The following is a 21,268-nucleotide window of genomic DNA, read 5'->3' on the forward strand; positions in this document are numbered from 1 at the left end:
GTGAATTCAGTGCTGAGTTGACTGTAGTGAAAAATCACGCTAAAGGGAAAAAACACTTAAGTGCCGTGAAATGTGTCGGGCCTCTACGAAAGAAACTTGACTTATCATCACAATCAAAATCGTCTGATACATTTGATAAGCAGGGCAAGAGGGCTGAAATATTTCTATGTGGGTTTTTGGCAGAACATAACATCTCTATTAATACAGCCAGTCACTTAACAGATGTAATTAAAAGTGCCTTTCCCGATTCTAAAATAGCTGACAACTTGCAGTTGGGTAGAACAAAAGCCACAGGGGTGATAAAGAATGACATAGGTAAATGTCATTTGGATGAACTGAATGAAGTTTTACGGAGAGAAAAGTTCAGTTTCATAATTGATGAATCTGCCGACATTTCCGCTACGAAAATTTGTGTGTGGTATTCTGATGAAGATAGCTCCAAAATACATACTAAGTTTTGGCAGTTGTTACAGCTGTTTGACGAAAAAAAATGCAGAGGCCGCTCATGAAGGTGCCACTCCTAATCGTTTGTACGATCTCGTACGTGAAGCCTTGTCAGTTCATAATATTCCTCCTGAAAATTTAGTAGGATTTGCTTCGGATGGGTGCAAAACAATGTCGGGGAAAGATAATTCTGTTGTTAGTCGAATAATTAGAGATTTTCCTGGTATTTTTATACAGAAATGTATATGTCATTCATTGCATCTATGTGCAAGTGAGGCTTGCAAACAGGTACCAAAACTATGTGAAGACACAGCAAGGGATACATATTCATTCTTTAAGCATAGTTCAAAAAGAATAGCCCAGTTTGTGGAATTCCAACAGTTTTGTAATGTCGAACCTCACAAGATACTGCATCCATCTCAAACAAGATGGCTATCTTTGTTAACTGTTGTTTCACGTATTCTAGAACAATGGAATGCATTGCAATTATTTTTCACTTGCAAGTGGGAAGAAGAAAGACTGTATGCAGCTGAACAGGTAGCAAAGGCGTCAGGTACAACTTTGTACGTGTATTTTTTATCTTTCTCGAGTGGATTCTACGGAAATTTGTGTCTCTGAATCAATATTTTCAAAGCGAAAAATCAGTAATTTGCTCTTTGCATGATAGAATGTGCAAAACGTACAAAGAAATCCTTCTCTGCTATGTCTCCTGATTATATCAATAAAACTGATTTGACAGACATAGATCCAGCAAACCCAGCCCAACTTGTGCCTTATACGCAAAAGTATTTAGGTGTAGTTGTGATGGATTTCATGAGCCAATCTGAAAACATCTCACAAAAATCTAAAGTGACTGATTTCTACTACAGAGTGCAACAGTTTCTTATAGTCTCTTGTTGTGAGATAAAAAAGCGGTATGATTTCAACAATTCTGTTCTAAAAATGTTGAGTTGGTTAACACCAGAAATAGCATTGTCAAAAAGTGCTGCAAGGCCGTCAACGCTTGTTCCACTTATAAAGACGGTTCAGAGAATTTCTCCAAAAAAAGAGGCTTATGCAAATGATTGATGATCAGTGGAGAGCATTGCCACATGCAGAATTTCCCGAAAATCTACGGTCTAAAGAGATGGAAGAATTTTGAGTGTTCATAAAGAACGCTTCATGGTAACCAAGAGTTCCTCCAAATAGGAATCTTTGTGCTAGATATATTAGTTTTACCATATTCTAGTACTGATTGTGAGCGGGGTCTTTTCAAAAACGAATCTAGTGAAGACACCATTGAGAAATAAGTTACATTCAGGTACAGTCAGCGCAGTAATGCTCACTTCCCAGCGTGTGAAGAATTGTGTACAGTTCGAACCAACATTTATGCTAAGAAGAAGGAATCCCATCGGGATAGTGATGCCGATTTCGCTGATGTGGAGTTCGACAACGATGGTTATTGGGCTGAGTTTAGTTATATTATTATTTTTAATTATATTATGTACACAGTGCTACTTTTCGATCTGGGTTAGCGAATTTTCCTTGCATAAAATCTGTGATGCTTTGGACACTTCCGAGTTTATCTGGTTCTGAACGTATTTTTAGTACTTAGCATCACGATTAGAGACGTTTTGGTTCGTAATTAGGAGGTTTTATGGATAAAAATTTTAAAAGATGAGAAGACTTTACCATTAGCGATTGAAAACAAATATTGTGTACTTCATATTATCAGCATTATTGTTTTTGTTTTCTAAGATTATCAATATACGATTATTTTAGATAAAAAACGATAATTTTAAATACAAAATGTCTTAATTTTATCTTCTGGGGTTGGCAACACTGCCAGTCGCGAACTATTATGCGCAAGACTAACCTCGACTGCGTAACAACTGACTCAGCGGTTTCAACATAGAAACTGCAATGTTCTTTTACGAAACAATTAACAACAATTCTGTGAATAAAATAGCTCTTTTCTGTGCATAAGAATGTTGTTTACTTTTTAACTATTCGTTGCAACACGGGTCAGAACAACCAAAAATTGAAATTTTGAAACATAGCGAAAAAAAAAGAAATATCGTTGCTTTTAAAACATTAAGTTAAATGGCCACGCCAAGATGAAGACTGTAAAGACAGTAACAATGCTAAAGAGTGTCAAAGTTTTTAAAAGATACTACCAGCTAATGAAGTATCGCTTCTGTGGAAACAGTTGGCCCCAGTGGCAACTTATATAATCACTGGTGTGATTGCGCGATCCGTGATGTTATTGTAGCAGGAGATACGGGAAGAGCAAATATGAAGTGCGTGGTTTCATGTTGTTAGCAGTGACAGTGGAATATCTGGCAGCTTATGGCATAATGGTGTGCCCGAAAATTAATACCAACATTCTAGTGCTTCCCGTGCAAAATTTCATCATCTTTTTCGAAGCGAGATAAACAACCGATGTTGTGTGACAGTATGGTCAACTATCAGCTGATAGGATATCAGTAGACGGAAGTGGTACTTGAGAGATCAGTGTTTTTTAGGTTAGTGTCTTCTTTGAACAGTTTTTACAGTTATAGTTATAGGTTAGTGTTTTCTTTGATCAAGTTTGACAGTTATTGTTGGATTTTGTGCTTTGATTGTGAAATTTTGACAGTTCTGTAGTCGAGGGCCATAGAAAACACTAAGGTATTTTTCTTCATTTCTTTCTTAGAAGCGAACCTATAAGTTATTTTAAATTTGTATTTATAGATAAACTGAATTTGCCTCTTGTCATTCTGTAAATATCACCAGTTCCGAGAAAAATATGACATTCAGAGTTGCAACAACAATAAAAACAGACGGCGGAGTAGCGCAGTGTTCACAACACTCTATGACAGTTGATTAGATTTGTTTGAGAAACACTTTGATCCGTTGCAATCTTTTTGTAAAAGTAACATGCAGAGAGTTAAGAAGTACCGTGATATGGTAAAGAGATAAGACATACGCCGGATGTCATTATCAGAGCACGTGTATTTAGGTTACAGTCTTATGATTAAAGAAATTTATGCAATGATAATAGACACAATAAATGGCTACTTTACAGCCTCGTTGTGTTCACTGTCAAACTGTTAAGTTCCGATTTTTCATTGAATGCTTGCTGCTCCATTGTTGTCGTTATTTAGTAATCATGAGTAGGAAATTTACAGTATGTTGAAAGGCTTGTGCCGGCCCCTTGCCCCTCCTATATTGTTGGGCTGGTAATGTAGACCAGAACGTAAATAATTCGCACCCTAAATCATGAATTTACTAATTGAAATAAAATAAATTAGAAATAACAGACTTTAATGACGAGATTTTGCATTCGCCCCCCCCCCCCCCCCAGCACCACCACTTGGCGAAAGATACCCCTTTAAATTACATTTTAATGCTTTTCGGAGATGAAGTGTAAATTTCCTCCAGGAGAACTTGTATTTCATAATACTCTCAGTAATAAGGTAATGTGTTTGATCTATTAAAGCCCAGTAACCTTATATTTTATTTTTTATATGAATGTAAGGCACTTCCAACAACATAAAATTTTTATTATTTGCAACATAGAAGGATGTTTTATCTTAAACAGCTAATGAATGAAAATAAACATAAACAATTCCTTAATCAGTCTTTCAACATTGGCAGTGGTTATGAAATAAAAAAATGCCAAAGCACACAGCGGTTGTGTTAATATGCAAAACTAAACAATGCCTACATATGCAGATTATGATACATGTGGATAATTTACCTAAACGCTATATACTTTGAGTGAAATTGCTTTGTTCTTGACGTTTCAGCAAGTCAAGTGGTGGGTGCCATCTGCCAAGCAGTTGGAGTACTTTTTCAAAATGCCATGTATGTGCTTAGTTCCCTGTTTTGTAGTACATAAAGCATTTCGTGAAGAATTAGTGGCTTCAGTGCAGCAACACTGCCCCTGCAGACTGTCAATCAAGTAATTTTATCAGAGTATAGGTTGTCTTAAAGCCACACACAAGAATGTTGTTACTGGGCAACGTTGCATGACATTCGTTAGGAAAACAGTTTGTGTGGATTCTTATTTTGTTGGATATGAAAATTCGTTGCAACACTCTTATTGTTATTTATAATTAATTGACTATGGTATGCCTAGCAGCTGAATTGCTTGATTACACAGTTTACAGGCGCTTGCACTTCATTGCTGTTCTCAAATTTTAGTAGAACTCAAGTGTTGTTGGCATCTTAATATGTACTGACATCATGAATGTAGAGTAGGAAGAGAAGGGGCTTCATAATGGAGCCAGGGTGAGGGCACCAAAGTTGATTGTACCCACATTTGACAATACCAGAACTTCACTGGTTGCTTTGCACTTTTGATCACTGTCCTTTAGATATCTAAAAATAAGTCTCGATACACTAAATAAAATAATTGGCCGGTAGTTGTTCATGTCAATCTCAACTCCCCCTCCCCCCATCTCCACCCCCCTCACTTTCTTGTACATGGGAATGATTTTTTGTGTTTTTGAAGCATCAGGAAAAGTGCCTGAAGGGAAAACAGAGTCGGATAAGAATTTTGGTGATGTTTTTATACCATGCTCACATTTCTTCAGAATTTTTCCTGGAATGCCATCAGTGCCAGCTGACTTAAGAGTTTTTCCATCCTTTTATTGGTTGGTAATGGTGTACACTGAATTAGATCTGATTTAAGCCATTGTTCTGATGTGCGTTAGTAGGGGAGAATGGGGATACTTGAGCCACACATGTTTTCTCATCTATAGGTCAATTTATTTTTCCCCAAGTGGAATCACTGGTTTGTTTTCATTAGCATTTTACAAAGGAAAAACCATCAGTTGTCTTGGAACAAGGTAAAAGTTATGCTGTCTATGGTTTTTGATGTCTGCAGCAAATAATCTGCAGTAAATAATTAGATAACTGGTAACCAATTTTTGTTTGGTGCAATTTTTTATGTTTAACCAAAATAAAAGGAAGGAAGACCGTGTTTAACATCCCGTTGAGAACGAGGTCATTCGAGACTAAGCACAAGCTCATACAGTGTCAAGGATGGGGAAGAAAATCTGCTGTGCCCTTTCGAAGGAGCTATCCCAGCATTTGCCTGGAGCAATTTAGGGGAATCATGGAAAACCTAAATCTGGATGGCGAGAAGTGGATTTGAACCATCATCCTCCTGAATATGAGTCTGACGTTCAAACAACTGTGCCACATCACTTAGTTTAACCAAAATAAACTTAATGATGAAATGATTGCAGTTTGAACCTTATTTTTGTTCTATAACAGTTTGATTAGGTGAATACATTATGTGGAAATAGCCACTTGAAGAAAAATGGTGAAGATAAGGATACTAATGATATACAGGTTAGGGATAGTTGATTCATGGCACAACAATCCGTGTACTAAAATTACGTTTGTAGGTACATTTTGTAGGGAAAATATTTTTTCTTATAAGCAGTTTTATAAAACTGTTATTACAAAAACATGTTTGTAAAAGCTTTTAGGCAGTTACATACCATTTAACAGGACAATTTGCTAGTATATAAGACTTGCCCATTATCTTTCACAACTGTGCGTATTTGCTGCGTGCAAATATTTTCACTGATCAATTTCTGAGTTCACATGTAACTGATAGGGCACTGACAGTCACATGTCCATGTGAAAAGTTCAGGGTGTGGCAGCCTTCATCGAAGGTTATTAAAAACACACCATCAGGCAGTATCTGTAATTTATTTATTACCTCTTATGTCAATTGATAGTTAATGGTATGTGTAAGTCAATGTCCATTGCGTGGATTACTTTTTGAATGTGACTCCTGTCAAATGATGCTCCCTCTACACAACACATTCATCTAGGTGGCGTCGGAAGCTTTCCTCAACTCGGTGTAATGTATTCCCTGGAACATTGCCGACGGCAGTTCTGATGCGATCCTAGGGAATGGTGGCACAACCTTTGAAACATTTCTTGCTTCAGGTAGCCCCAAAGGAAAAAGTCGGCACACGAAAGGTCAGGTGAGTGAGGCGGCCAGGAAATGTCACCAAAACGGGAAATTACTCTACCGGGAAGTGTCTGTCACAAGAAATCTGTGCAAATTCTGGCTATATGCGAGGTCGCTCCGTCTGGTTGAAACCGTAATTGTTCCACATCCCCGTCAGCCATACCTAATTGAGGAAGAACGAAGTCTTGCAGTATCTTAAGGTAGCATTCAATGGTGACAGTTACAGCCACACCACTATCATTCACAAAGAAGTAAGGGCCAATAATCCCAAAGAAGCAACTCCACACGACACTGTGACATGAGAACTTTGCAAGGGCTCAATGTACAGTTTGTGCGGGTTTACATCACTCGAATAACGCATACTCTGTTTATTCACTGAACCACATAACTTGAAATGAAATGAGCTTCATCTGACATCAGGACGGTGTGCAACATTTGTGGATTTTGGCGAAGGAGATCGTGAACGGTTCAGCAGGGCGTTTCGCGTGAAACACAATCGCGAGGCCTAATTTCCTGAACAATCTGCAGCTTATACGGGTGAAAATGGAGATCTCCGTGCAGTATTCTCCCGAACGAGCGATCGAATGTACGCACAGTTTGTGCACGACAATGAGCAGATCTTTTTGGGCTAGGCAATAGTGGAGCACGAAGTTTTTCCACAGCTTCTGGTGTCTGCACAGTTCTTTCACTTTTTTCCGGTTTGCCATTGCAAACAGAACCTGTTGTTCGACATGCACCTCACAACGGTCCATCCGTCGGGAACTTCTCATTGACGTCCCAAGTTGAAATGTTACCGAAATAGATGCTGGGTAGCAATAACAGAGTCGTTATTCTCAAAATAACTTTCAACAGCAAAGCCACGATGCTGTGCACTCCACTGCTCCATATCACTGTCACACTCAAAATGGCAGCTCATTAATACACGAATGTTGCACAAGCTGGTGCGCATTCCTGCAGTACATCATTGTACTGCGCTGGTAAATGTATGCTGTGAACGCTGCTGCACCCTGTACTGGTGCTTCTTTAAATAACCAGAAAGATATTGAGCAGATTGACACTGGTGAGAGTGGGCTTATGCCTGCTGGTGCTTTAAGTTCTACATTGAAGATCTGTCCAGAGATCTTAACAAGTGAAGGTGTTGTTTCGACAGAAACCCTAAAGCCTTGTCTCATTTGGTTAAAGGTGATAGGAAAAGAGCTAAATCATAAATTTTGAAGTCTACTCCAAAAAAGCTACAAATTGAGAAATCACTTCTGGTAAGAGCAGAAAAACCTAAAAACAAACGGGAAAAGTCAACAAACGTTAACCTGCACAAAAACAATGAATGTTCAAGGCACAGAATCTCCCACAGATAACCAAAATGAAGATTTCTGATACAACATCTGACAATTATTCAACAGAAAGCATGAGCTCATCCATGATCAGAGTGACAGTGAAGATGCAGTTGTGGACAGGAAGCCAAGCATTAATGATTGGTTCTTGGTAACATTGGAGGGGGAAATAATGTTAACCAGTATGTTGGAAAAGTTATTAATATAGGTGAGAAATCAATGAATGTTAAGTGTGCAAGAACTGCAGACTATGCTTACATTGGAGGATTCCAAACTGAGACACCACTGTTGGTGGTAAAATAAAAATGATTCTTCAGCCTGCCATCATCAGTACCAAAAATCATTGTGTAACTAGATTCTCTCTCATAACTAATTTTTAAGGACTTTGTTTCTTGGAGTTTGAATTCTTAACATCATAATGTTGTTACTATGAGATTTTAAATACTAAAAAAACTGTTTTGGGAATCGAATGGTGATTTAAGTATCTTGTACTCAAATGCAGGAGGATCTGCAGCGAATTGACGCATGGTGCAGGGAATGGCAGTTGAATCTCAATGTAGACAAGTGTAATGTGCTGCGAATACACGGAAAGATAGATCCTTTATCATTTAGCTACAAAATAGCTGGTCAGCAACTGGAAGCAGTTAATACCATAAAGTTTCGAGAACATACCTTCACCGAAGAGTCGAGCAGTATATTGCTCCCTCCTACGTATATCTCACAAAGAGACCATGAGGATAAAATCAGAGAGGTTAGAGCCCACACAGAAGCATACCGACAATCCTTCTTTCCACGAACAATACGAGACTGGAATAGAAGGGAGAACCAATAGAGGTACTCAAGGTGCCCTCCGCCACACACCGTCAGGTGGCTTGCGGAGTATGGATGTAGAGTAGATGTTATTTTTCAGCTCAGTTATCTCTATCATTGGGATCCCTGAGCCATAATGTGAAGCATTTTTTTTTAAACAATTTCTTCATGGTTACATATTTATCTATTCGTGTTTTTGAAATACATGATTTAGTGACAAAATGCAAGGTTTATCATAACAGTATTGCTTTTGTTTAGGCATATAGCAAAAAATTAAAATAATTAAGAAACGAAAATGTGGCTCAAATATCCCCATTCTCCCCTATTTAGTAGACTTTCGAATTCACCACTTGTATTAGGCAGAGACTAAACATTGTTGGTTACATATTGGTTTCCTTTGTACCGTGTACTGTGATGATTTCAAACTTGTATTTATCTGTTTTAAGTTGCATGTGTGGAACTGTTTCCAATAATAGTGTTCATTCAGTGTTTCTGGAGGAACATGACATGTCTAATATCATTGCATTGTTTGATTAATGGATAAATAAACTACTGAGAACTAGGCCTACCAGTACTAAGAGTCAACCATTTGCTTCGATTCGACTTGTAACATGACTCTGTTACATTGTGCATGTTCATAATTTTATTTGAGGTGTGTGTATTGAAATTTATGTTGGAGTGGTTGTTATGACTTTATGATTTACATTGGTAGTTGGGAGTTCCTATTTAGTACTTTGCAAAAATGGATATCATGGAATGTGTTATAGTTATTTTAGTGTCAATAGGTTTTGATAATAGTTAGTTTTGCTAGTTCTGGCTTATTGGTATCTTAGACTTTGTTTGAGTTGTATAGATGAAATGGTAGTGAAGGGAGACGAAAATTTAATAGTCATGGGTGACTGGAACTCGATAGTAGGAAAAGGAAGAGAAGGAAACGTAGTAGGTGAATATGGATTGGGCGGAAGAAATAAAACAGGAAGCCGCCTGGTAGAATTTCGCACAGAGCATAACTTAATCATAGCTAACACTTGGTTCAAGAGTCATGAAAGAAGGTTGTATACATGGAAGAATCCTGGAGATCCTAGAAGGTATCAGATAGATTATATAATGGTAAGACAGAGTTTTAGGAACCAGTTTTTAAATTGTAAGACATTTCCAGGGGCAGATGTGGACTCTGACCACAATCTATTGGTTATGAAATGTAGATTAAAACTGAAGAAACTGCAAAAAGGTGGGAATTTAAGGAGATGGGACCTGGATAAACTGAAAGAACCAGAAGTTGTACAGAGTTTCAGGGAGAGCATAAGGGAACAATTGTCAGTAAGGGGGGAAAGAAATACAGTAGAAGAAGAATGGGTAGCTCTGAGGGATGAAGTAGTGAAGCTAGCAGAGGTTCATGTAGGTAAAAAGATGAGGGCTAGTAGAAATCCTTGGGTAACAGAAGAAATATTGAATTTACAGTGAAATGAACACCCTTAGCTGCTTACAGGCATTGACATACGTCAACGGGGACAGATGAAAATGTGTGCCCTGACCGGGACTCGAATCCGGGATCTCCTGCTTACATGGCAGACTCTATCCATCTGAGCCACTGAGGACACATAGGATAGCGCAACTGCAGGGATTTATCTCTTGCACGCCTCCCCCGAAACCTACATTCTCAACGTATTGTCCCACACTACATTCATAGTGGCAGAGATAAATCCCTGCTGTTGCGCTATCCTGTGTGCCCTCGGTGGCTCAGATGGATAGAGCGTCTGCCATGTAAGCAGGAGATCCCAGATTCGAGTCCCGGTCAGGGCACACATTTTCATCTGTCCCCGTTGATGTATGTCAACGCCTGTAAGCGCCTAAGAGTGTTAATTTCATTGTAATTTTATTCTAACGAGCTGCATGGTCACTGATGATATCTGTTCTCTCGGACATGTCCGAAAGAACAGATACCATCTTAGTGTGTGTGTGTGTGTGTGTGTGTGTGTATGAATTTAATTGATGAAAGGAGAAAATACAAAAATGCAGTAAATGAAGCAGGCAAAAAGGAATACAAATGTCTCAAAAATGAGATCGACAGGAAATGCAAAATGGCTAAGCAGGGGTCGCTAGAGGACAAATGTAAGGATATAGAGGCACATATCACTAGAGGTAAGATAGATACTGCCTACAGGAAAATTAAAGAGACCTTTGGAAAAAAGAGAACCACTTGCATGAATATCAAGAGCTCGGATGGAAACCCAGTTCTAAGCAAAGAAGGGAAAGCAGAAAGGTGGAAGGAGTATATAGGGGGGCTATACAAGGGCGATGCACTTGAGGACAATATTATGGAAATGGAAGAGGATGTAGATGATATGGGAGATACAATACTGAGTGAAGAGTGTGACAGAGCACTGAAAGACCTGAATCGAAACAAGGCCCCGGGAGTAGACAACATTCCGTTAGAACTACTGACAGCCTTGGGAGAGCCAGGCCTAACAAAACTCTACCATCTGGTGAGCAAGATGTATGAGACAGGCAAAATACCCTCAGACTTCAAGAAGAATATAATAATTCCAATTCAACGAAAGCAGGTGTTGAAAGATGTGAAAATTACCGAACTATCAGTTTAATAAGCCAAGACTGCAAAATACTTACATAAATTCTTTACAGACGAATGGAAAGACTGGTAGAAGCTGACCTCGGGGAAGATCAGTTTGGATTCCGTAGAAATGTTGGAATACGTGAGGCAATACGGACTCTACGACTTATCTTAGAAAACAGATTAAGGAAAGGCAAACCTACATTTCTAGCATTTGTAGACTTAGAGAAAGCTTTTGACAATGTTGACTGGAATACTCTCTTTCTAATTCTGAAGGTGGCAGGGGTGAAATACTGGGAGCGAAAGGCTATTTACAATTTGTACAGAAAACAGACGGCAGTTATAGGAGTCGAGGGACATGAAAGGGAAGCAGTGGTTGGGAAGGGAGTGAGACAGGGTTGTAGCCTCTCCCCGATGTTATTCAATCTGTATATTGAGCAAGCAGTGAAGGAAAGAAAAGAAAAATTCGGAGTAGGAATTAAAATCCATGGAGAAGAAATAAAAACTTTGAGGTTCACCGATGACATTGAAATTCTGTCAGAGACAACAAAGGACTGGGAGGAGCAGTTGAATGGAATGGATAGTGTCTTGAAAGGAGGATATAAGATGAACATCAACAAAAGCAAAATGAGGATAATAGAATGTACTTGAATTAAATCGGATGATGCTGAGGGAGTTAGATTAGGAAATGAGATGCCTAAAGTAGTAAATGAGTTTTGCTACTTCGGAAGCAAAATAACTGATGGTCAAAGTAGAGAGGATATAAAATGTAGACTGGCAATGGCAAGAAAACCGTTTCTGAAGAAGAGAAATTTAACATAGATTATAGATTTAAGTGTCAAGAAGTTGTTTGTGAAAGTATTTGTATGGAGTGTAGCCATGTATGGAAGTGAAACATGGACGATAAATAGTTTAGACAGGAAGAGAATAGAAGCTTTTGAAATGTGGTGCTACAGAAGAATGCTGAAGATTAGATGGGTAGATCACATAACTAATGAGGAGGTATTGAGTAGAATTGGGGAGAAGAGGAGTTTGTGGCACAACTTGACAAGAAGAAGGGACCGGTTGGTAGGACATGTTTTGAGGCATCAAGGGATCACAAATTTAGCATTGGAGGGCAGCATGGAGGGTAAAACTCGTAAAGGGAGACCAAGGGATGAATACACTAAACAGATTGAGAAGGATGTAGGCTGCAGTAGGTACTGGGAGATGAAGAAGCTTGCACAGGATAGAGTAGCATGGAGAGCTGCATCAAACCAGTCGCTGGACTGAAGACCACAACAACAACAACAGGTGAAATGAAATTTGAGGTATCAGGTTTTTGAGTTGTATAGGTCAAATGAAATATTAGATTACATTTGTGTGTTTTTTTATATTTTTTGTTCAGTGTATTCTCAAGGATTTCACCACCCCTTGCGCCTCTTTTGTATTGTTTGGAATGATAACATTGTTATTATTTTTTGTATTTTTAGTTTGTCTCCACCTAAAACACCCCTAAGTCCTGTAGTTGTCCCAGTAGTTTATTGACCAACTGAAATATTTTGTGTTTGTTTGTGGGCACTTGACCCGTCTTGTGGTGCCACCTGGAATATGCTCGAAACGCCAGTAGCTGCCGTGGTGATGATGCCGTAGGTCAAAGCAAGTGGGTGGGATCAGACTGCAGTACACTGCAATACTGTTACTAAGTGTAATTTTATTTGTGTTCTGTATCACGTTGTTTTTCTTAACAGTGGGACATACGCTACCTATAAAAGTCAGTAACTAATATTTCTTCATCCATAGACGTACCCAATGCACACAGTGTTGCAGTTAGACAGCAGCTTTTTAGTAGTCTCAGTACTCTATGCTTTGCTTTAATGTAAGTCTAAAGGCATACTTCTGTGCTTGTGTGATGTTCCCAACTTTTTGTTGTAATGTGAATCTTCACTACTGAGGGCACATTGGAATGGACATGGCTTCAGGCTGTTGAAAACAAAGCATCCACGCTCCCTCAATCAAGCAATGAGGAATAAAAAAGGTGTAATACACTGATTGTAGGCTTTGACGCATCAGAATCTCTCGGTGAATAAGGTATTGTGGCATTTGAGGGCTGGATGGTATGGATTGATGAAGATGATGCTTCTGAGCTTTTTGGAAATGGAAGGTAGTCAGAGGTTAAGAGGAAGATACTCCATTCTGATGTCCTGTATCCAGCCAATGCCTAGCTGAGACTAGTGTGGTACTTCTCCATTGTTGTGGAAAAACAACCCTACCTGTACGTAGACTCCAATCGTGAATGGGTCACACCACTCCCAAAGGTACTTTAAAGCTACTGCCAACTCTTTCCCTGGGCAATGAACTTGCTTTAACTGTTCCGGTATTTTGTCGATAGCTAATGGAGATTATTTTAAGGACGGGTCTCAGACACTCGTCTGCGATCATTTTAGAAGAGGTGCCGATAAGGTAATTGTCAGGCGTCATCGTATCGAATGTTCGTACTCGTCACATCAGGAATGTTTTCAATGTGATATTGCAAAAATTTCATGCATCTCTCCAGTTAAAACTTGTGGACTGAGAGTCCGTGGTCCGTGGATAAAACTGCTTCCTGGCGTTTCATCTCAGACTGCAGGAGACATATTCTGAGGTAAAATGGCTTCTTCTACTGAGGCTTGAGGGGCTCTTGCATTTATAGAGTGCATAGAGGACTTTGGAGTGATATAGAATTGTTAGACATGTTATTTTGTAGCAAACAACCTCATTTCACTTAAAAGTGTAGTGTCTTTCTGGTTCAGTGTGACAACCAGTTTTGATATGACAGACATCCCATTGGTAATCAGATTCTTCCCAAATACATCATAGCTAATTGGGCATAACTTGTGCAATGGCAGCGCAGATTCCAATTATCGTATCGGCTAAATTGTTTGGTAAAGGAGAACATATACACAGTCTTTAATGATATCCCAGAGAAAGAAATCCAGTGGTGTCAAGTCTGGGGAGCGAGGCGGCCGTGCGATCGGTCCTTCGTCGACAGTCAGTCGACGGGAGGGGAGGGGGGGGGGGGGGCGATTATCGAGAAAACCTCGAACGTCTGTGAGGAAATGAGGTGGTGCACTGTCTTGCTGGTAGTGACCGTCCCATCTTGGTCATCTTCATTGATCTGTGGATTAAAAAGTTTTCAAGCATGTTCAGATACACAATACCAGTGACAGTTTTTTTCCACAAAGAAGGGAGGGCCATACACTTTGTGTTTGCTAAGGAAACAAAATACATTAACTTTGGGGCTGTAAGGAACGTGTTCCAGGATCGCGTGTGGGTTTTCGCTGCCGCATATTTTGCAGTTGTGGATGTTCACCGTGTCACCGATACGTAGTGGCGACTTGTCACCGAACATTATTGTGTTCGGGAATGTCTCGTCTTCCTGTATCCGATGTAACATTTTCACACACAGTTCCCCACGAGCAACCTTATCTACGTCACTGACGAGCTGTGCCATTGTGAATCTGTACAGTTTCAAGTGTAGACGTCCATGCATTACTCGCCGAACAGTCTTTTCTGGAATACTGGTCTCGCGAGACACGTGTTGTGTCAATATTTGTGGACTGCGGGCAAAGCTCTCCCTAACCCATTCGACATAATCGACAACACTTGTGTGACCTGGCTATTTATCGTGTGACAGTGAACGCCCTGCCTGAACAAAGTTAGTGTGCAGAGAGTAAATTTCAGGTGTGCTCAGGGGTCCTTTAGCATATTCGGTGCAAAATTAACACTCTAACAATTGTCGCAGAGTTTGCTCTGTCCATTTTAACCGTGCACTGTGCTGGCACTTCTGGTGGCAGAATGGAGTACTGATGCACTATGTGAATCAGACTTGACGTTGTTTGCTGCAGAATGACACATCTACTGATTCTATAAGTTATCTCAAAATATTTCTGATTCATTCCAAAGTTGTAAAGTCCGTTCGACTCTCCACGAACATTGACCACGACCTCTCGGTTCGGAAATTGTAACTGAAGAAGATGCAGGCTGTGAAACTTACTTACTTACTTACTTACTTACTTACTTACTCACTCACTGGTCATACCGGACTCAGAGAGTCCATTACTGCAGCAACGTATTTTCGCCATCTGCCCCTGTGTTGGGCTATTTCCTTCCATTTCCCTTCAATGCCTAGGCTCCTCAAATCAGCCTTCACATTGTCCTCCCATCTACGCCTCGGTCTCCCCACAGGACATTTTCCTTCTAGGTGCCCTACCAGTACTCTGCGCGCTGCCCTGTCCTCATCCATTCGAGCTACGTGATCCACCCATCGCAACCTACATGATTTAATAATACTGATTATGTCGGGGCTCGAATAGAGTTCGTGAACCTCTTCGTTATGCAGTTTTCGCCACTCTCCACTAATTTCATCCCTTTTTGCTCCGAAAAATTTCTTCAAAATTTTGTTTTCAAATACTCGAAATGGCTTTTCATTTTGCACAGTGAGAGACCAAGTCTCACACCCATACAGCATAACTGGTAGAATGAGTTTTGTATATTCTAATGTTTAAATTCCTAGACAATATCCGTGATGAAAGTAATGTATTCAGTGAGAAGTAGCACGCATTTCCCGCCCGTAATCTCTTCTTCAGTTCGGATTCAATCTCATTTCTCGAAGTGATGTCCACGCCTAGATACTTAAATGCGTTCACTTTTTCAAACTGCACGTCTCCAACTCTTAACATTTCCTGATCTACTGCTGTTGGCATTCTAGTAGTAACCAGGTATTTAGTTTTGTCTTCACTTATCCTTAAACCTACATCTTCACTAGCCTTGATTAATGCATTTGCTGTTACTGATTCTTTCTTATCGCTAATGATGTTTAGATCAACTGCATACCCTAATATCTTAATATTTCCATTTAACTCCACACCCTCTGAATTATCTGCTGCCATTCATACAATATATTCTAGGACTAAATTAAAAAGTAGCGGAGATAGAGCATCTCCCTGCTTAAGTCCATTCTTTATTACAAATTCTTCTGACTCCAATTTCCCCACGCTTACTCTACCTTTTGTGTTTTTCAAACTCACTTCTATAAGTCTAACATACTTCTTTGGTATTCCAAGTTCCAAAAGAATTCTGTACAATTTTGATTGAAATACTGAATCATATGCTTTTGTAAAATCTATGAAAAGATTATGAACTGGTTTAATGAATTCCCATTTCTTTTCCAAAATGTGACACAGGGTGAATATTTGGTCTACAGTTGATCTGTTCCTCCTAAAGCCGGCTTGGTAATCCTCCACAATTTCTCTGCATATGGTGTAAGCCTGCTTAGCAGAATATTTGAGAAAATTTTCAAATATATTGGTAATAGCGATATCCCTCTATAATTACTACAATCCATTTTGTCACCTTATTTAAAAATTGGGATCAGAAGAGACTCCTGCCACTCTTCAGGTATCATCTCTGAGTTCCATACTTTAGTTATCACTTTCTGAACTACTTCCACCAATTTCTGTCCCCCATTTTTAACTAATTCTGCAGTTGTGCAATCGATCCTGGTGCTTTATGGTTTTTCAATTTGTTGATTGCATCTCTTACTTCTTTTAGCGTCGGCTCAGGTATCTGGGGTTCTGCTGTACGTATTTCGTACGCTTGCTCAATTTGTTGATTGCATCTCTTACTTCTTTTAGCGTCGGCTCAGGTATCTGGGGTTCTGCTGTACGTATTTCGTACGCTTGCTCATTTCCTGCTTCCTGGTGTACATTTAATAGATGCTCAAAATATGCCCTCCATTTACTTAATATAGCACTGGAGTCTGTCAGTATTCCCCCAGTATTCCCCCAGCATCCCCTTGAAGCGCATTTGTCGTAGCCTTGAAGCCCTTCCTGTACCCATTTATGTCTAGATAAAGATCCCTTGTTTCCATTTTTGTAATTTGATTGTTCAAATAATCCCTCTTCTTTACCCGTAGCCTACGACCAACTTCCCTTCTCAAGTTCAAGAACTCCTCTCGTTACCTGTCTCCCATTCTATCCCAATCTAATTGCACTTTTCTCCTTTCCTCTACCAATTTCTTGCATTCCTCATGAAACCACGGTTTCCTCCTGTTCTTCTTAATTGTACCTATTGTGACCTTCGCTGCCTCTTTGATATTATTCCTCACAGTGATCCACTGTTGCCTACAGTATTCGGTGCACCCCTTCAGTGTCCCAGGTAGCAGCTGTCGCCGTGTCCCGCACCGGGTGGTAGGCGGGCGGTCCGGCCTTGCGGGAGACAATGAGTGCGGAGGCCGGCACGGCTCGCGCGGGCGGCTGCGCCGAGCGCCCCGGGACTCCCGGTGCGGAGGTGCAGTGCCCGCAGCAGTACGCCGTGCAGGTGGCGCTCGTCACGATGAAGGAGCGCTGCCAGAAGCTGCAGGAGCGCCTCATCTCGCTCGAGAAGGAGAACGCCACGCTGAGGGCCTCGTCCGCTGCCGCCGACGGCGGCCGGACTGCCGGCAGTGGCGACCCCGCGTCTGCCGTGGAGGCGAAGCTACGAGAAAAGGTGTGTGGAGACGAGTGTAGTTGCTACTTTTGAAGTTTGGAAATTAATTAAATTTGTAAAAGAAATTGCTTTTGGCCCCTAATCTTGACTTTATTTTCCTGCACAGTACATTTTGAGCTGTGGTGGCTCATCTTCTGGAGTTTGATCAATCTATATACATTTTTTAAGAGAGTTTACCATTGGTACTGTTTAATGTACATTGCTGTATTCGGGGAAAAACCCGGGAATTTTTTCATCTGGGAGAAAACTGGGAAAAACCCTGCAATCATTTTGAGTTTTGGGAATTTTTCATTGTTTTAATTTTCAGTTAAATTTTTGTTATTTTGACTGGTAAGAACCAATACTCTAACAAAAAAATTTAGTGTATCCCACTTCTGCAGAATGATACTGCAGCAACAAAACGTGAACGAGAGAAAAAAAAAACAAAAATAAAACTTAAGTCGCAAAGAAAATGCGCCGATACAACAACAAAACGCAGTGCTCGTATGAGCATCTGCCAACAGCAAAGTGTGTTAAAGGCTTTAGGAAGACAGTGCAGTGCTTCTTAACAACAGATTGCCTCCCATGAGTGTGACGTGACAGTTTTTTACATTAGATTCGTTTTAATGCAAGATCTTTAAATGTTTCACACGTACATATGTGCGGGCTTCCTGTGTCATCGTAGCTGCAAAAGTGCAGTGACGCCTGTTATCTGGCACTCTCTGGCAACTGCTGAAACGTACCTTTCTAACAGGTCGCAGAAAAATATTGCGAATATTGCTTTGAAAAGCGTTACTTTCGAAGTAAATTTCCTTTTATGTAAGATAAACTATGTGAGAGAGTGTACGACGAATTTCTTAAGTCACAGAGCGTTTGACTCTCATTTAAAAATCAACGCTTTGGGGACGACCGTGTGAAGAATTTCGAGCCCAGAAGATCAGACATTTACGTTGTTATTAAAAAATTTTACTGGCTCATTTATGTGATGTATAAAGCGCAAAAAAGATCAACAATATATGTGGAAGCTTTGCTTCTCTTGCAGCTTATTAATCTTAGAGATCAATATTATATGTGATAGCTTTGCTTTTCTTTCAGCAACAATTGTACATTAATTTAAGCCATTAATTTTTCTTTTTTGTGTGTTCGCGCTACTTAAGAGTGATCTTGCTAGTGACTGACTACATCACGTGTCAAATGCTGTCATCAGCTGGCGAGATCTGGTGACACGAGCTGTGACTGGCTTACAAAAGCGCATCACAATCTCGATTTTAATGTTTCGGAAAGTAATGTGCGGTGTTTAGCCGAATTCGAATTTATACCTTCGTAACACGGAAATATGCAGTGTGTATGTTGCTGCACATCAAAGATCTATCCAAAACGTGTTTTTTTCCCCTGAGTTTAATTTTCTAAAGTGCCGGGAAATTCTACGCAGGAGTATAAAACCATAAACTATAAAAGGATTGATAAGTGCCGAGAAAAAGTATACTGTCACATAACACGGAAAAAGTGTATTTTCACCCGGGAGAAAGTGTATTTTCAACTGGGAAAAATCCGGGAATTATTTTTCCTTGTCCATGTAGACACCCTGTGTATTACAAGGGTAGTTCTGTGTTCTATAATGTACATAAAATGAAGGCAGAAAAGAGAATTACTTACTGCTTCCAGCAGTGGTTACATAATTTTTAAGGTGCCCTCACATGTTCAGTACTTTTGTTAAGGTATTGACATGTGCCAATATACTGACCATCTGATGGTGAGCATTGATGTACTGTCAATACCAGAAATATTGTATTGATCAGCCCAAAAATATTCTCTGGTTTGACAGTATTTGCTGTTCAGTTGTTAAGAGTGTTTCTCGAAACAGCCGTAGAGTGCTAGTTTGTATCACAGAACTGCTGTTTGCATTCCACTTCTGATCAGTCTTGACTCCACATAGTAAGTTAGGTAGAGAAATCGACTTACAATTAATTTGCAGGTTAATGAGTGCTACAGGAGTATTTCTTGTCTTTGAATTAAACGTCACCATATTAATGGAACAGGAGCAAAAACCTTGATGGGTATCAACAATTACTAGACATTTATTGCTCGCAGTATCTAGAATCAAAAATACAATATATGAAAAAGAAGCAAAAATAGAATATATGAAAAATAAAATTAACACACTGAGTACAAATTTCCTCAGGGCACTGAAAAAAGTGGAGGATAGCAAATACTCAGGTGAAGGAATGTCAGACATTTTCACACAAAGGTGCTGGGTTTTCGATTTTTACCTATATCGTAGTAAGTAATTTGTGATATAGTGTAAGAAACCTTTTGGATAAGTAGTTTGGATTTCCATCAACAGATTCGTTTGTGAAAAGTCATTCCTGTCCTTTAACTACTCGAGGACCAAATTCGTGTATTTAATTGTTTTTGGTGTTTGTTTTTGCTAGCCAATGCTAATATAACTATGACACAGGCTTTCTCCTGGTTCGACATGTCAACTTCACGAAATTGTATCGCCAACTGAAAATAATGAGAATATTATTGATGATGTTAAGGTCACTAAAATATGTTGAAGGTTTGACATTATGCTGTTCACAGTATTGTTTGTTGTTGTTGTCTTTAGTCCTGAGACTGGTTTGATGCAGCTCTCCATGCTACTCTATTGTGTGCAAGCTTCTTCATCTCCCAGTACCTACTGCAGCCTACATCCTTCTGAATCTGCTTAGTGTATTCATCTCTTGTTCGCCTCTACGATTTTTACCCTCCACACTGCCCTCTAATACTAAATTGGTGATCCCTTGATGCCTCAGAATATGCCCTACCAACCGATCCTTTCTTCTAGTCAAGTTGTGCCACAAATTTCTCTTCTCTTCAATTCTATTCAATACCTCCTCATTAGTTACGTGATCTACCCATCTAATCTTTAGCATTCTTCTGTAGCATCACATCTAAACTATTTATCGTCCATGTTTCACTTCCATACATGGCTACACTCCATACAAATACTTTCAGAAACGACATCCTGACACTTGAATCTATACTCAGTGTCAACAAATTTCTCTTCTTCAGAAACACTTTCCTTGCCATTGCCAGTCTACATTTTATATCCTCTCTACTTCGACCATCATCAGTTATTTTGCTCCCCAAATAGCAAAAGTCATTTACTACTTTAAGTGTCTCATTTCCTAATCTAATTCCTGCAACATCACTCGATTTAATTCGACTAAATTCCATTATTCTCATTTTGCTTTTGTTGATGTTCATCTTATATCCTCCTTTCAAGATACTGTCCATTAAGTTCAGCTGCTCTTCCAGGTCCTTTGCAATCTCTGTCAGAATTACAATGTCATTGGCGATCCTCAAAATTTTTATTTATTCTCCATGGATTTTAATTCCTAAGCCATATCATTCTTTTGTTTCCTTTACTGCTTGCTCAATATACAGATTGAATAACATCGGGGAGAGGCTACAACCCTGTCTTACTCCCTTCCAAACCACTGCTTCCCTTTCATGTCCCTCGACTCTTATAACTGCCATCTGGTTTCTGTACAAATGTGAATAGCCTTTTGCTCCCTGTATTTTACGCCTGCCACCTTCAGAATTTGAAAGAGAGTATTCCAGTCAACATTGTCAAAAGCTTTCTCTAAGTCTACAAATGCTAGATACGTAGGTTTGCCTTTCCTT

General features: G+C 39.6%; 1 protein-coding gene across 5 annotated transcripts in view; it reads left to right on the plus strand.

Moving 5' to 3' along the window:
• The first annotated feature begins 2,566 nt into the window (after positions 1-2,566).
• The window catches only part of LOC126109590 (protein spindle-F), a 146,907-nt gene continuing 128,205 nt past the window's right edge, over positions 2,567-21,268 (plus strand). The window contains exons 1-3 of one of the 5 annotated variants that reach the window (XM_049914627.1): positions 2,567-2,948; positions 4,215-4,272; positions 17,283-17,620. In XM_049914627.1, coding sequence (XP_049770584.1) covers positions 17,354-17,620 — 267 coding nt within the window. In that variant the 5' untranslated portion in view covers positions 2,567-2,948; positions 4,215-4,272; positions 17,283-17,353. The other 4 variants (XM_049914626.1, XM_049914629.1, XM_049914625.1 and 1 more) reach the window with 4 other exon arrangements.

The sequence above is a fragment of the Schistocerca cancellata genome, chromosome 12 (assembly GCF_023864275.1).
Source record: "Schistocerca cancellata isolate TAMUIC-IGC-003103 chromosome 12, iqSchCanc2.1, whole genome shotgun sequence".
NCBI classification, from domain to species: Eukaryota; Metazoa; Arthropoda; class Insecta; order Orthoptera; family Acrididae; genus Schistocerca; species Schistocerca cancellata.